This window comes from Bidens hawaiensis, unplaced genomic scaffold (assembly GCF_021521415.1).
Source record: "Bidens hawaiensis isolate Kalapana, Puna unplaced genomic scaffold, B.hawaiensis_p1.1 tig00015383_1, whole genome shotgun sequence".
In the NCBI taxonomy this organism is placed as follows: domain Eukaryota; kingdom Viridiplantae; phylum Streptophyta; class Magnoliopsida; order Asterales; family Asteraceae; genus Bidens; species Bidens hawaiensis.
Genome location: NW_027492371.1, coordinates 501,363 through 519,064, shown reverse-complemented (window position 1 = coordinate 519,064; position 17,702 = coordinate 501,363). Strand labels below are relative to the sequence as shown.

Genomic DNA, 17,702 nt, shown 5'->3' with positions numbered 1-17,702 from the left:
TATGACCTGTTTAATCTACATTTTCAAAAATGATGTTGTTTCGAATTGTTGGAAAACTAAGGGTTTAAGCAATTTTAGTGGGTTACTTGGTTTGTGTTGTCTTTCAAGATATTTTACTTTTTTTTTTACCTCGGTTGAGTTGTGAAATTTATAAACGAGTAATTTAACTTGTGGTTTTCAATATCGATCCTTTTGTTAAACATCTTATAAGATTTGTTAAACATGTGATAAGAAAGAAAATTCTAATATGCATTAAACATAAGAGAGTAGTTATTGTTAAGACTTAAAATATTAACGTAAAAATCAAAACTTTGGTAGCTTATTAATAATTCCGTTAATTGACTACCTCCGAATCTTTGAGAGTTATAGAGTGTGTTTGGTTCATTAAAAAGACACATTTTAATGGTTCACGGGGTTATGGGTAAATTCTATCAATTCAGATGCTACCTCTTAATTAGTGAACTCTCTTAATGACTTAACACAATATTGACAAACACTCTCTAACTTATAAACTAGAAACAATGAAGCCGAGGCAGTTAAAATTCACTATACAAACTTTTTTTTACAAGAAATAAAGATATAACACTTTTTATTTAACCATCATGAAAAACTATGTTATTTTCATTAAAAACCACTAGGTGTGTTCCGTTTGTGTGTTGCGCGAGAAACTCGGTAACAGCCTCGAATTTTTAAATGCAAATACATACACACACATCATAACGACTATTACTTCGATACAAAAATGATTAAAATTTATCTTTTCTCTAGTTATCCAAAAAAACATGGTATTGGTTCGGCTGATTACGATATCGACGCGGTACTGTACTCAATCTATAGCTTACAATACAAAAAAAAAATATATTCTATTGTGAATATAATTTCGTTGTCAACGAAACGTATATACTTTATTGCGAATACACCTTCGTTTTAACAGTGTGACATGTATAAAATAAACATGTCATAACGACATACTAAAAAATGTAAAAAACTTCGTATGGTGGTCATTAAAAACATGTCGTAACGGCAACTTAAAAATCTAAAAAAACTTCGTATGGTGGTCATTAAAAAAGATGAGTAACTTAAATATAAATATCTTTAAATACTATTAAAGCAAAACCATTGCTCCACATGGCCTTCTACTAGGCTGTCCACATAGGCAATCCAGTCTGCAAATTTTCATTCTCAGATTCTCTATTATGCTGTCTCGTGTCCTCTCTATTATGCTGCCACGTTACTTGTTCACCAAACACCCAAAAAACAAAACCCGGTCTAATTTTCATAACCCATAACCAATTCCAGACCTCATTTTTCTCTCTAACCTCTTCACGAATATACGGACCCTAATTCCGCCGCTCAGATCCAACATCCAACATCGGTCCATGGTTGCACATAGATTTATTAAAGATTATAATATCCGATGAATATATTTCGGCCAATTTGTTATAAGGATATTTTGTGTTTTCTGAGATTTACCGGCCAATTTGTTATTGATTTGTTTAGTGAGTATTAAGAAGTGAAGATCCGTCCAATTTCTGAATTTATTTCCGCCCAATATTTTATTGTTTTCTCTGTCCAATTCTTAAATTTTCCGGCCAATCTGTTCTTATTGTTTTGTTTACTAAATATTAAGAATTGAATTTCCGTCCGATTTCTGAAATTTTTTTCCGTCCATTTTGTTATTGTTTTCTTTACTACATATTAACATGCCATTTTCAGCCATTTTTTTAATATTTTTCCGGCCAATTTTGATACATTTTTTTTCGACCAACTTTTATCCATCCAGATTTTTGTTTGGTGGCATACTAATTATAATTTACTAAGTTTTTAGTAATATTTACTAAATTATAAATTTACTAAATTATAATATTGATTTTTTTAAATATTTATTAAAGTATAATATTGATCTTCCAAAGATAATTTATTCTAGAATTTTTTTAAAATATAGATATACATTAACTTAATCCGTTATTAGTTGATCTTTTGAATATAATTTGAAATTCAAATTATATTTAAGGCTTTGACTATAAAAACGATAATTAAGGAAATAATTTATGTTTTTATTATTGTTATTATTTTATTCCTAAATTAGTCAATGTATTATTATTAAATATTAACTTATTGTTTTTGGAAAACCTTAAACATGATAATATTAAAAGTTATTATACAATAATACATTCTAATAATATTTTTTTATAATCAATTTGTTATTTTTAGATATTATTATTTGAATATAAATTACTTTTTTAATTTATAATATACAATGTATAATTATTCTAATATTCTAATAATAGTATTTTTTATAATCAATATGTTATTTTTGGAGATAATAATTTACAATAAACCTGTTTATTATATTCAAACTTAAGTTTAGAAAGTTTCTATACATAATACGTTTAACAAAATTAATATTGTAAAAATCCTACTATATAATATCTAATCACATAATCATTTTTCATAATTTTCATAATCGTAGCTCTTTTATTCCATTCATATCATCTGCAATGTAAGCTCCTACACTATTAATAATTGTGTTTTTTTATCCGCCACTTTATTTAACTGTTTTATATTTTCATTGTAAGCATATTTCAATGGAAGCTCAAACCTTTACCATGCTAAATGACATCGATGTTCTGAAAACATTAACATCAACTCTTAAGGTTAGAGTTCTGAGGCTTTTGAGTATCAAATATAACAAAAATGTCAACGAGGGTTTTTTTGATTGAGATGGTTTTAATGGATGAAGATGTAAGTATCTATTTGTTAATATGTATATATGTTACACTTCTACAGTTAATTATTGATTCAGTTTTAATTCTCATAAATATTTATATCTTTAATGACAGGAGAATCGAATTCAATCCACCATTTACAAACATGGTATATTTCGTTTCATAAGATTCTTGAAGGAAAGCTCTACTCTAACTATTGTCAATTCTAGCGTTGGTCTAAATGGATCAAACCATAGAGTCATTGACTGTGCCAACAAATTAGTGTTGGGACTAAACACTCATGTGAATCCATGTCAAGAGTTTGAAGGTCGCATGTTTGGATTCAAAATGATTTCATTTGAATCAATAATCAATAAACAAATTTCTTTGAAATCCACAATTGGTATAATACTATTTGTATTCAAATAAATTATTTATTAATTTTAGCCTAAGATTTCCAATAGATCGGTTATATATATTTTTTATTTTGTTTGTGTTAGATATCATTGATCACGTCGTTCATGTCTTCAAGAGCAATGTTTCAAACGTCAAAGACAAAAACAAGCGTACTATGGAGTTATGTGATTTAAGGTACGACTATTTACACTACATTTGGTGACAGAATATAACATCCCGTTTTCTCGTTTCGGTTATGAAATAAAATATGAGTTACTATGACTTGGGCTTGTGTTGGGTTAAATAGATATGAGTTATGGACTTGGGTTAGAAGGAAATTAATAAGGACCATGGGCTTAAGCCCATGACCCGTTATATATAAACCACAATTACTCCATAATCCATTCATTTTCACATATTCCATACACCACCCAAACATACACTTAAGCTCTCTCTCTAGTTCTCTCTCTATCTTAGCCAAACCCAAGAGGAAAACCGAACATCGACCGGAGGTAATGATAGTATGATATTGTATGGATCCAAACCAGCTAGATCTAGTCGCGAAACGACGAGCCGACACCCTAAATTGTTAAAGTCACGAGATCCGGATGGAATCTGGTATAAACCGATCAAAAGATGAGCTTAGGGGTCACCCTAACTCAGATTTGGATCGAACGGGACGAAAAACGTTGAAAAACGGTGTAAAATGGGGTAAAATACATTTTTCCGGCACGGCGGCGCTGGAAAGGCGGCGTACGAGGAATAAGATGTCAGAGAATGTTTCTGACATTCTCTGACCTAACTCTAGTTCGTTAGCGGTGACATAACGAATTAGCAAGCAATTCGTTATTCCCATTCGTTAAGACGAGATAACGAATTAGAAACAGTTCGTTAAGCCATTCGTTAAGTAATTCGTTAACGGAGAACTGGCGAATGAACCCCCAGTTTGTTATAAAGGTTCAATTCCTTATACAGACCAGTTTGTTATAAAGGTTCAATTCGTTATACAGACTAGTTCGTTATAAAGGTTCAATTCGTTATACAGACCAGTTCGTTATAAGGTTCATTTCGTTATAAAGGTTCAATTCGTTATGAAGTCAAGAAGTAACGAATGAGCCTCATTCGTTAAAGAACTGGCTAACGAATTAAAGTTTAAAAGAATGACAGAAAGGTCCCTGGACTTGTAATAAAATGGATTATTTACAAAGAAGCCCTCGAACTTTTGAGTTAGCTAATAAAATAATAATTTAGAATTCTAATGGAAGCAATTCGTTATGCCCATTCGTTAAGACGAGATAATGAATTAGAAGCAGTTCGTTAAGCCATTCGTTAAATAATTCGTTAACGGAGAACTGACGAATGAACCCCCACTTCGTTATAAAGGTTCAATTCGTTATACAGACCAGTTCGTCATAAAGGTTCAATTCGTTATACAGACCAGTTCATTATAAAGGTTCAATTCGTTATACAGACCAATTTGTTATAAGGTTCAGTTCGTTATAAAGGTTCAATTCGTTATGAAGTCAAGAAGTAACGAATGAGCCTCATTCGTTAAAGAACTGGCTAACGAATTAAAGTTTAAAAGAATGACAGAAAGGTCCCTGGACTTGTATTAAACTGGATTATTTACAAAGAAGCCCTCGAACTTTTGAGTTAGCTAATAAAATAATAAATTAGAATTCTAATGGAAAATGTGTTACGATAGTTAATGAAAATAAAATTTTTCCAAGCTGACCTGGCAGCTTGACCCCAGCCAGGGGCTCTGCCCCTTGGATTCTGCTAGGGGCTGCCGCCCCTAGACCTCTCTGCCAGGGGCGCTGCCCCCGGACCCCCGTTCATTGAGGGTTATAGTTAAACTAGAAATACGACATGGGTAGTGATAGTTAATTGATGCGTGTAATTTTTATACAGTTAGTCGTGCTCAACTAAAAGAAAGGTATAACCATTAACGGTGAGCGTAACTGAGTTCAGGTGAGTTTCTAGCCCACTTCCTTGTTATGTTTTCGGGGCTTTGTGCATAAGCGATGCGATAGTTAATACACTTACCTTAAGTGGTAAGTGTATGACTTGTATGATCCATGTATGAATGAATGCTTGAAGGTGCTGTGAACGATATTCGGATATTGCATGTACCGCTAGGTGGTAGTTTAAAAATATGATTGCTATATATGATGTATGAATGATCCATGTATGTTATATTATATATGAATGATTGATAGTACGTGAACGATCTTCGGATATTGCACGTATTGTTAAGGAAAGTATGGAAAGAAATGTATGGTATGGTTGAACGGAACAAAGAGACCAGACCCTAATAATATCTGTGAGGATAGGGACCAGACCCTAATAACATCTGTGAGGATAGGGACCAGACCCTAATAATATCTGTGAGGATAGAGACCATACCCTAATAATATATGTGATGTTGGGGACCGGACCCTTATAATATCTGTGAGATTATAGGGCAGAAGGCTCTTTAAGTAGTATGGATAGTTTTACATGTACTATGAAGGTAAAGAAAGTATGAAGAATGAATGTATGAACGTATGTAAGAAAGTAATGTGAACAGGTTAAGTATGAATGGTGTACACACCTTCGGGAATCTGTGTAGGTATGTGAACTAATTGTACGTTGTATGATTAACTAGAACTCACTCAGCGTAGCTGACTTTTAGTATGCACGCAGGTGAGTAGGATGAGACAGCTGGCTTGAGCGGGGACACATGGCAGAAGATAAGAGTTGGGCATCTGAAGACTCATGATGTATTACATTTAATGTTTTAATTTTGAAAGACAAGAATGTTTTAAGACATGTTATGAATTATTATGTAATGTTTAATATTCTGCGAATGTTTAATTCTAACTCTGATATTTAGAACTATGTTTATGGATAAATCCAACGTCCAGTGTAGGGCACCGGTAACGGGGCCTTACACATAATTTAGTTAATATACTTTATACTGTATTTAACACTTCTCTTATTTCAGTGGCAATTATGTATATCTTACATTATGTGATCATTATGCCTCTGAGCTCTCTAAATATGTCGTTGATCATTTTGATGAAGCGCAGACCATTATTGTACTACAGTTTGGTAGGGTTAAGTATTACACCGGTTCTGATGGTAAAGGTTACCATGTCTATTGTTTTAAAATTAATTGAGCTTTAAAAATATCATGTTAAACAAAATTTTCATTTAATAATATTAATTTTTGTTGAGAAAGTTTATGTGTCCAATTATTTTGGATCCAATGTTAGCCGTTTGTTCATAAACGACTTTTTATTTGAGATAGAAGAATACAAAAACAGGTATATTATTAAATCATTTTCTATTATTGTGTTTAGTACATATATTTTGTTATACAAATATTAGATTATCTTACTTTTGCTTAAATTTGTAAATTTTAAATTTGTAGTTTGTTGGGTTTGCTAAATGGCAATGATGTCGGTGTTCGTAAACCTATTCCAGTGAAGATACTTTCATCTGTTGATGATGAGTTTTTGAAAGCCACAAATTTGTTTAACATTTGTGATATTTGTACCATTATATTTGTAAGTTAATTATTAAATTCTCTATTGTATACTATTTATGTATGAATATTTATTGAATATTGAGGCCATTTGTCCAGATACAAAGTGATTAAGTGATTTTTGCCTATTTGCAGCCTAAGAATATCATTATCCTTGGTACAATTAAGGCCATTTGTCCAGATACAGAGTGGTATTACAGTGGATGTAATACTTGTAACCGTAAACTCATGGAAAATAACGGTGAAGGGGGAAGGCTATATGAATGTAAAACCGAAAGATGCAATGTCTTAGGTGTTCTTCCTACACCTAGGTACTTATCAATTAATAAATTCAAATGTGTACATTGAATCCAATAGATAATTATATGTTTTTCTTGCTATTAACATATTTTTAAAACTTATTTAGGTTCAAGATCAAGATAAGGGTTCAAGAACCGACTGGAGTTGTGGCATTGACTCTCTTTGATAGAGATGCTAAAATGTTGATCAACAAAACATCAACTGAATTGATTGATTCTCAAAAGGAGGTTTGTTTTCAATTACTATATTTTATTGATTATATATCAATTATTATATTATATTGTTTGTTTAACAATGATTAATATTTAATTTTTGTTTCATCTTATTTTATTATAGAATGTGGTTGAAAACGATGGTTTCCCTGCTGAGTTGGATTGTCTTTTAGAAAAGAAATTCGCTTTTAAGGTCGATGTTGCGGACTTCAGTTTCAGAAACAATGTTCAAGACTATGGTATAAACAAGCTGATGTGCTAAAAGTAGTCAAATAATTATTAACTTAAAATAATAATCTAGACACTAAGTAATAATTCTAGACTCTTAAACTTAACTTAAACTACTAACCGGCAAGTGTACCGGTCGACTCTAGTACAACTAAGTAAGTTCGGATATCGAATACACGAGACTCTATAAATTACGTATACTAGCTAATTGGACTCAACTACAAGACATGACTATTTAATAATAATGTTTGTAGAGGGTTTTTAAACTAATTATTAATAAACTAAACCTAACCCTAATTGATTAAAATATAATAAACCATAATCATTACTTAAAACCTAATTAATTAAATATTATAAACTTAACCCTAATTAAGTAAAGTATAATAAACTATTAAAACACTTAGATTAACTCAGATGATGAATATAACTACCTATGCTAGAATCCCCAATGTTACGGCAATCAATCAAATGGGAAACTTAAGTTATGGAACTGGGATCGTAAATCAATCAAAGATAGTTAAGAAGACTCAATTGACTTAATAGACTAATCTAACAATCAAACCTAGACGGAATCCTTACGAAGAACTAAATCTAGCATTGCTGACCAACAAAGATCTCTCAATAACCTATCACCTTATAGCTTTCTAGGCTAGCAGCTCACTTTTATCTATTTAATTAGTTTTATTGTTTCTATAATCTTAATGCATATCAATCATAAACTAGTCAGAACACACAGTAACTGACCTAACAAAACCCTATCCTATGAAACAATCACCAAGGGTAATGTGAAACAATAAATCCAAGTAAACAAAACCAAGCAATCATACGCATCAATTAATTCAAACTCAACAATTTACTTAAAACATAATATCCATAACGAACAAAAATCCCAAACAAAATCAAACCGAACAAAGGTTCATCACGACCTAGGTAATTTATGAAGTTTAGCCAAGCATCGTATAATCTAAATCAAACAAAACAATTAAAACTGAAAACATGATGAAATAATGAGAAACGAAAGATTAATGGTGATAAAACTCATAGTCTTCGATCTTGAACGTCCAACTCTTCACCGGCTATTCTCGTGCTTTCAAAATCACCACAAGACTCGAAAGTATGCTCTTTCAAACTCCAAATTCTTCTGGTGGCAGCATGTATGTTCAGGTTAAGTTAGAATGTTTTTATACTGAAAATAGGGCCCAAAACCTAATAAAAAAGTCCAAAAATAACATCAGCACCCTCTAGGTGCCGCGCGACGCGGCGTGTCACAATAATGGGGCCGGTCAGACCGGCCCAGTCTGACCGGTTCTCTGTCTGGTTCCTTCCTGACGCGTTCCGGATCTCCGTTTTGGCTCTTTTTAACTCGTTTTTCGCCCTTTTCGATCACGATCAACTTCCATTGCCTACAAAACAAAAAAGTGTTAGTAGTATACAAATTTCGACTAAAAACGAATAGAAACTATTATAATACTAAATAAATTATACACGGGAAATATAAACATTTAGCATTATATCAAATATCCCCACACTTATTTTTTTTTCGTCACTGAAAAAGTTTGATGCAGTTGGATCATAATCGGAAAATACAGTCTTAAAAACATATAGGTTAATTTAAAGCTCATATAAACGCAAAAACCGCGATCACCGATATTGTTGTTCACTTAAACCCATACCTTAATCTTTACCGGGACAAATAAGATCCGACAATAAAATTACTCAGTGGTTTACATAAATAAGACCCGCTTATTTTCAGCTTTTACCAGATCAGACCCCCCCCCCCAACTTGACTTAAACCTCTAAATTAGCAGATTTAAAACGTTTGTTGCTCTTTTTTTTAATTGAATAGTTAAGACGATCAAGGGTATTGTTTATCCACCTAAGCTTAAGCATCAAAGTCTACCAAGCAGCCATTAGATATGATTACGGTACAATTAATTAATAGCTAGTGTTCCCCACAACATGACATACCCCCGTTATCAAGCAATACCTCGAACCATCTCCATAGGGGAGCATGAAAAATTTCATCTGTAGGGCTTACATGTAGCGTGTCCCTTGTGGTCCGTTTCTTAATGGTAAAGAGACGCGAGCAAGGGGACCCCACATGGCTAACTACGTGGATGATCAAGTCAGTAGTGTATTTGTACTTTTTGTACGTAGTGATCATGGTTTATTGACTTATAAGGGTTTGCTCTTTTTAGCTTTATTTAAATATCCACAACCCCACTTAGGAATTGTGAATACCCAGATGAATAGATTGCATACAGACTCATGGTCTCCAGACCCGAGGCATCCCATCAATACAAGAATTAAGGTTATAAAACCATACGCCAATGAAGTGTAAAACACTAAAACTAAGCAGTTTAAGATTTATATCACATGCTACACGGCATACTCTAACGTTAAACCTACACAAGCATCATATGATAACGTATTCAGATTTTTAAAATTTTATAATATTTCCACTTTTCATACCAATAATTGAGGCTTGAGTATGGCCCAACCTTTCATTACTTATCTTCCATGGAAAAAACGCTTTACCCACAAAATATTTCCGTTTTAACCATTTTATCAAATTGCCCTTTCATTCTCAAGCCTGAGCCTACCGACACATCCCAAGTTAAGTGCGTTTTCTTTCATATTATCTCATATTATTAGTAGTTTGAAAAACCGATTTCCGATAAATATCATCATCTCCCACTTTTACGCAAAAAACTAAATTCAAGGGACATTTTAAAAACATTTTTCATTTTTTTTTAAATTAACTACGACTGATAGAAGACTACGACTCAAATATCCTATCCCCACACTTAAATTTTGAATTGTCCTCAATGCAAGGATAATGACGACTGAAATAAAAATAAAGTTGGACTACAAAAAACTAAAGACATAAAAAATAAAAACTAAAGCAAAATAAAAAGTTAATAAGCTAGATAATGGAAAAGACTTAGTTGGTGATATGCGCATGAAACATGATGGCAAGGGTCTTCTTCCATGAATGCCCTCCATCTACGAACGTGCACAATAAATGGTAACTCTTTCTCTCATCCACGAACGTAAGCGGCAAAACAAAACAAACATATCTAAAAATGTATCTTATCAAACTAATAGATATTATGCACTTAAAGTACTTCACCAACCCACAAATATATAAATCATGAATAATCAGGAGCAAATAAATAAATATAAAGTATACGGCTCAGCTGCTCCAACCCCACACTTGTCCTTTTCATTAAATTTTTCTTTGGGGATCGTCTCTCTAGCTCATACAATCTTCAAACTAGCAAAACTTAAAAACACAAAACAAAGAAAAACTACAAAAACTACGTTAGTGACGCGATGAATTAAACAAGACTCGGACAACTAGACCTTAAAAAATGACTCAAAATACCAAACTAAACACAAGGAATCACACCGGAATGATAACATAGGGAATTTGTGAAAAATTGGTGGAATTGGTGAAGAATGGGGGTAGGGTTCGTGGCTTTTGGGTGAGGGTGAAAGGGAGATTTGAAAAATTAGTGAAAAGGTGATATAATATGGGTTAAAAAAACAAAAAAAATCTGCTTATGACCCTAGGCGCCGCGCGACCAGGGGATGGGTGCCTGGCCGCGCGGCGCGACGCCCAATTTTTTCCCATATCTGCCGCGTTGCGCGGCTTGGGTCATGTATCCCCTTCGCGTGGCGCGTCGGGGTGTTTCAACAAAAACTTTTGACGTTTTTTGAAGCCTTTTTTCCTTAGAAAATATTTTTATAAAATTACCAACTCTTTGTTCTGCCCATTTTATGTCATTTTTAAGTGTGAAACTTACCTGACATCTCTTCAATTCTCGTAAATTCCTCTCTCCATGATGGTGATGATTCCTTGAAACGACTCAACAATGCAACACAAAACTAAGAAAAACTAACGTTAGTGACTCAAAGAAAATAAGAATAAAATCAAGGAAAATCTACAAACTCTACACTTGAGTTTTCACTAAAGAACCCATGTTATGCGAATCATGTGGCGGACCAAGTGGATTGTAAGGCCCCGTTACCGGTGCTCTACTTTGTACGTTGGATTTACTCATAAACACAATTCTAAATATCAGAGTTAATTAAAACTTTCGCGAAATTGTAATATTAGTCAACCATTTATTAAAAACATTCATAACTTGTCTTTTAATCATAACATAAACGATAATATCAAAACATCATGACGAATCTTCAGATGACAGCCTCTTCAATCTTGCAAGGTGTCCTGCTCAAACTAGCTGTCTCAATCTGTTAACCTGCGTGCATACTAAAAGTCAGCTACGCTGAGTGATTTCTAGTTAATCAGACGACATACAATACATTCACACACTTACGTATGTACCCGAAGGTACATACCTTCATACTTACTTACGTACTTACATTCATACGTACTTTCATTCTTCCTTTCATACTTACATACATACTTTCATTCATACACATATGTTTTAAAGAGCATTCAACCCTATACACTTCGCCGATATTATTAGGGTCGGTTCCCTACATTCGCCTATATTATTAGGGTTGGTTGTCTACATTCGCCGATACTATTAGGGTCGATTCCCTACATTCGCTGATACTATTAGGGTCGGTTCCCTTTTCTAACTATACCTTTCGTACCTTTCTATACATTCATAAATATAACTTCCATACGTCTATACATCATTCATACATCATATATATGACAATCATATCTTTACACTATCCCTTGGCGGTATATGCAATATCCGAAAATCGTTCATGCATCGTCAAGCATTCATTCATACATAAATCATATAAGACATACCCTTATCACTTATGGTAAGTGTATTAACTAATCACATCGAGTATGTACACAGCTCCGAAAACATAACAAGGAATGGGGCTAGAAACTCACCTGAACGCGATTACATTCACCGTTTATAGTTAATCCTTTCTTGAGCTGAGCACGACTAACTGTATAATCATACATATATTAAATATGGTTCTAGCTCTTCTTATCATCTGCTTAATTTATCATACGTATCTAAGTCGGTTTTACTTCATTGGATCATTAACGGTTAGTTAAGCGTTACTCATTAACCTTTAAAGGTGTCTTTCATTAACCATCAAAGTGCAAGGACTATTATGTAATTATCTCATTCTTTTCTAAGTCCAGGGACTGTTCTGTCATTATGTTAAACTTCTAGTTCGTTACTTGGCTCTTAACGAATTGGGTTATCATAACGATGTGGTTCTTGTAACGAATTGAACCCTTTAACAAACTGGTTATTAAACGAATTGGACCTTATAATGAACTGGTCCTTTGACGAATTAGTCCATATAACGAATCGGTCCGTGTAACTAATTGGGCCTTCTAGTTCGTTATTTCCTTTAACGAATGACCATAATGAATCAAGGGCAATTCGTTATCTTTTTCCCTTAACGAATTGAATACGGACTAGAGCTAGTTCGTTATGCTTCCCTTAACGAATTACTGGCGAATCACCCCTAATTCATTAATTCCCCGTTAACGAATTAGGGTTAGGTCAGAGAATGTCAGAAACCGGGGCCATATTCCGGCACCGCCTTTCCGAAAAACCGGGATCACCCCTATCCTTTACCTCGTACCCATATTCCGGCGCCGCCTTGCCGGAAAACCGGGATCTCGCCGGAAAAGCGAGATCTCGATTATTTCACCACTGTTTTCACCGTTTTTCATCCCATTCGATCCAGATCTGAGCTAAGGTGACCCCTAAGCTCATCTTAGATTCGGTTTATAGCCGATTCCACCCGGATTTCGTGACTTAAACGGTTTAACGGTGTCGGCTCGTCGTTTTGTGACCATATCTGACGGGTTTAAGCTCATACAACATCATACTATCATTACCTTGAATCGGGATCGGTTTTCTATCTTGGATCGGCTAGAGAAAGGAGAGAAATTAGTGAGAGAAAGAGAGAGAGAGAGCTTAAGTGTGTGCTTTGGTGGTGTATGGAATATGTGTGAAATGAAATTAAATGGGTAATTATGACTTATATAATTATGGATGTGGGCTTAAGCCCATGGTCCTTCCTTCTTTCCTTCACAACCCAAGTCCGTAACCCATATCCATTTAACCCAACACTAGCCCGACTCATAATAACTCATATTTCATTTTATTAACCGAAACTCGAAAACGGTATGTTACAAGTCTTCCCTCCTTAAAGAGGTTTCGTCCCTGAAACCTAACTATTACATAAATAAATTTGGATACAACTTGCGCATCTCATCCTCAGCTTCCCATGTAGCGTCCGATCCCTTGCGATGCTTCTATATCACTTTCACTAGTGGAATTATTTTACGATGAAGATGTCTTTCCTTGCAGTCAACTATCTCGATTGGTTGCTCAATGTAGTTTAACTGTTCATCAACCTCAATGTTATCGGCTAGACATTTTCTCATATGAGAGACATGAAACATGGAATGAATTCCTTCCAACTCTTCTGGTAAATCTATCTTGTAAGCCACTTCACCTACTCGATCCAAAATTTTGAACGGTCCAATGTACCTCGGACTCAGTTTTCCTCTCTTTTCTAAAACGAATAATTCCCTTCCGAGACCTTGAGCATCGTATTGTCACCAACGTTAAACTCAATTGGACGTCGCCGCTTATCAACATACGACTTCTGTTGGTCTTGAGCAGCCTTCATTCTTGCTTTGATCTGATCAAATTTTGAAGAAGTTTCTTGCACAACTTCTAAGCTTCCCATCTCTTTCTGACCAATCTCACCCCAACATACCGGGGTTCTACATCGTCTACCGTAAAGCATCTCGAACGGTGGCATACCAATACTTGAATGGTAGCTATTGTTATAAGAGTAATCTACCAGATGCAGATGATCATCCTAACTCCCTTCAAAGTCTAAAACACAAGCACGTAGCATATCCTCAAGGGTTTGGATCGTTCTTTCAGACTGTCCATCTGAATGAGGATGATACGCCCTACTGATGTTCCATCTCGTTCCCATGGCTTCTTGGAACTTCTTCCAAAACCTCGAAGTAAATCGAGTATCTCTGTCTGACACGATTGATAACGACACTCCATGTTTGGATACAACCTCTTTGATGAACAAACTTGCTAACGTTTCTAACGAGATGGCCTCTCGTATAGGCAGAAAGTGAGCACTTTTGGTCAAACAGTCCACTATCACCTAAATGGTACCATGATGCTTAGCTGTACGAGGTAGCTTAGTTATGAAATCCATAGTGATGTGTTCCCATTTCCATTCTGGTACCTCCAAAGGTTGCATCTTTCCATAAGGCTTATGATGTTCGGCTTTGACTTGTTAACAAGTTAAGCACTTACTAAAATAATCCACCACATCATTCTTCATTTCTGTCCACCAGTAGTCTCTCTTCAAATCCAGATACATCTTAGTAGTTCCTGGATGAATCGAATACCTTGACTTATGGGCTTCATCTAAGATTCGACCTCTGAGATCTCCATGACGTGGGATCCACATACGGTCAAACCTAGTCTTAACACCATGAGTGTTTTCCATCAACTCATCTTGCTGACCGAAAATCCTTTCCTTCATCACTAGTCCTCCATCTACCAGCACTTCTGACTGCACTTTGATGATTTCTTCAAAATGACTTGAATTCATAATCAGCTGATATGACTTCACTGCTGCTAGGACTTCCTCATTCTTACGACTTAGCGCGTCGGCAACCACATTAGCTTTACCAGGGTAGTACTTAATGTCGCAATCGTAATCCTTTATCAGTTCTAACCATATTCTCTGCCTCATGTTCAGCTCTTTCTGTTCGAAGAAGTACTTTAGGCTTTTATGATCTGTATAAATAGTACACTTAGTACCGTACAGATAATGTCTCCATATCTTGAGAGCATGCACTACTGCTGCTAGCTCTAAATCATGTGTCGGATAAGTACTTTCATGGACCTTCAACTATCTAGACGCGTAAGCTATCACCTTTCCTCGTTGCATCAACACACAACCTAACCCACGATACAAAGCATCAGTACGAACAACCAAATCCTCATCACCATCGGGTAAAACAAGGATTGGAGCTTGCGTGAGCCTTTTCTTTAATTCCTCAAAGGCTTCTTCTTAAAACTTACCCCAACTGAATACTATCGACTTTAGGGTCATACTAGTCAGTGGTGCGACTATCTTAGAGAAACCTTCGATAATCTCCTATAGTAGCCAGCTAACCCTAAGAAGCTTCGTATATCAGTCGGATTCTGCGGAGTCTTCCAATTTTTTATCGCCTCAATCTTAGCTGGGTCCACTGAAATCCCTTCTGGATTAATCACGTGGCCTAGAAATTGCACTTCTCGTAACCAGAACGCGCACTTCAAAAACTTGGCATACAACTTCTCTCTCTTCAGAGTCTCCAATACCTCCCTCAGATGTTCGGCATGATCCGATTCGCTCCTTGAATAGATTAGTATATCGTCAATGAAGACGATAACTGACTTATCCAACATCAGCCGACACACCCTATTCATCATATCCATAAATGATGAAGGAGCATTTGTTAGGCCGAATGACATTACGAGGAACTCGTAGTGTCCATACCGCGTCCGAAACGCTGTCTTGGGGATGTCTGCCTCCTTTACCTTCAGCTGATGATACCCTGATCTAAGATCTATTCGTGAGAACCAACTTGAACCTTACAGTTGGTCAAACAGATCATCAGTCCTGGGCAAAGGATATCTATTCTTCACTGTAAGCTTGTTCAACTCGCGATAGTCTATGCACATCCTCGTACTTCCATCTTTCTTCTTCACGAACAACACTGGCGCGCCCCAAGGGGAAACACTTGGTCTTATGGAACCTTTGTCGAGGATTTCTTGCAGTTGGGACATCAATTCTTTCATCTTAGACGGCGCTAGACGGTAAAGTGCTTTCGCGACGGGCTGGGCTCCTGGTATTAAGTCTATCTGGAATTCTATCTTACACTCCGGTGGCAACCCCGAAAGATCCTCAGGGAATACTTTTGGATAGTCGCACACGATAGGAACATCTTTCATTTTTTCGTCTCGCCCATAGCGTTGACAACATACGCCAGGTTGGCACCACACCCTCGTCTTAATAACCCTGCGGCTTTTATCATTGAAATAACATTAAGCCTTGAACTTTCCTTATCACCGTAAACCGTCACCGCACTACCATCCAAGGAATTTAGCTTTATTATCCTACTCTTACATACTATTTGAGCTTCGTATTCGGACAACCAGTCCATTTCCAAAACTACATCGAACCCTCCTAAGGTCATAACATACAAAGTAACAGGGAACTCATGTTCCTCTAATTCTATCTTACAATTCTTAACCATTTTCATTATTTTCATCGAGGTGTCACTAGCGATTTCTACTATGAAGGTTTCAGACACTCGATAACATTTAATTTTAGCTAGTTTACTAAATGTCGTAGCTACAAAACTTCTATTCGCACCCGAATCAAACAATACTGAAGCAGAAATACCGTTTACTAAAAATGTATCGGTCACAACATCAGGAATCTGTCGGGCTTGTTCTTGGGTCAGCATATAGGCCCTAGTCCTTGGTCTCCCTTGTTCAGCATCTTTCTTCTCACTCCCTCCAGCTTGACCCCTCGTACAAGTCCTCGCCAAGAGACATGTCTGTCCGCACTTATAACATGTGGGCTTTTCATGGCAATCCTGAGTAAAGTGCCCCATCTTACCACATTTGTAACAAGCATTTGACCTTAATCTGCATTCCCCACCATGGGACTTTCCATACTTATGGCACACATCAGAACCAGTGCCCCACTTGCACTCTCCAGCGTGCATCTTCCCGCACGTCCTACATGACCTCTTCTCCCACACTCTTGGCTGCTTGTTCTTAGGGTTCCACATTTGAGTACCCGGTCATTTAGCAGGAGCGACCCATTTCTTATCTTTCTTCTCTTCTACCACCACGTCATCCGCCGAAAAGTCATCGTAAACCATTTTTGTGAGCCCCACAGGAGAATCAAAAGTATCTGGTCTAACAGCCTTGACCAAGACGCGAACTTTCTGCGGTAGTCTCCTAAGGTAGTACTTGACAGGCGGTTGAATTCAGTGGTGTATTCACGGTGTGTCATCTCACCTGCCTTTAGACTCAAGAACTTCATTTCACCCCTTTCAACCTCTGTATCCGCACAAAACTTCTTCATCACCAATTCCTTCAGATCGTCCTCTGCTCAACCGACTCCCAACAGTACATTGCCTCCTCACCAAATTATTGGGTAGCATACCCCACAGCTTGATTAGGATGGCATTCGCTAATTCGGATAACCTTGTCCATCGTGGCTATCCATTGGAGAGTAGCGATTGCGTCTCCCAAGCCAGTT

General features: G+C 35.9%; 1 protein-coding gene across 1 annotated transcript in view; it reads left to right on the top strand.

Moving 5' to 3' along the window:
- Window positions 1-2,697: 2,697 nt before the first annotated feature.
- LOC143549015 (replication protein A 70 kDa DNA-binding subunit B-like) overlaps window positions 2,698-17,702 on the top strand; it is a 60,325-nt gene continuing 45,320 nt past the window's right edge. Inside the window, exons 1-9 of the mRNA XM_077040032.1 lie at window positions 2,698-2,745; window positions 2,844-3,111; window positions 3,209-3,299; window positions 6,091-6,233; window positions 6,328-6,412; window positions 6,520-6,655; window positions 6,769-6,944; window positions 7,040-7,160; window positions 7,270-7,338. Of these exons, the coding sequence (XP_076896147.1) occupies window positions 2,698-2,745; window positions 2,844-3,111; window positions 3,209-3,299; window positions 6,091-6,233; window positions 6,328-6,412; window positions 6,520-6,655; window positions 6,769-6,944; window positions 7,040-7,160; window positions 7,270-7,338 (1,137 nt within the window). The remainder of the gene's footprint in view (window positions 2,746-2,843; window positions 3,112-3,208; window positions 3,300-6,090; window positions 6,234-6,327; window positions 6,413-6,519; window positions 6,656-6,768; window positions 6,945-7,039; window positions 7,161-7,269; window positions 7,339-17,702) is intronic.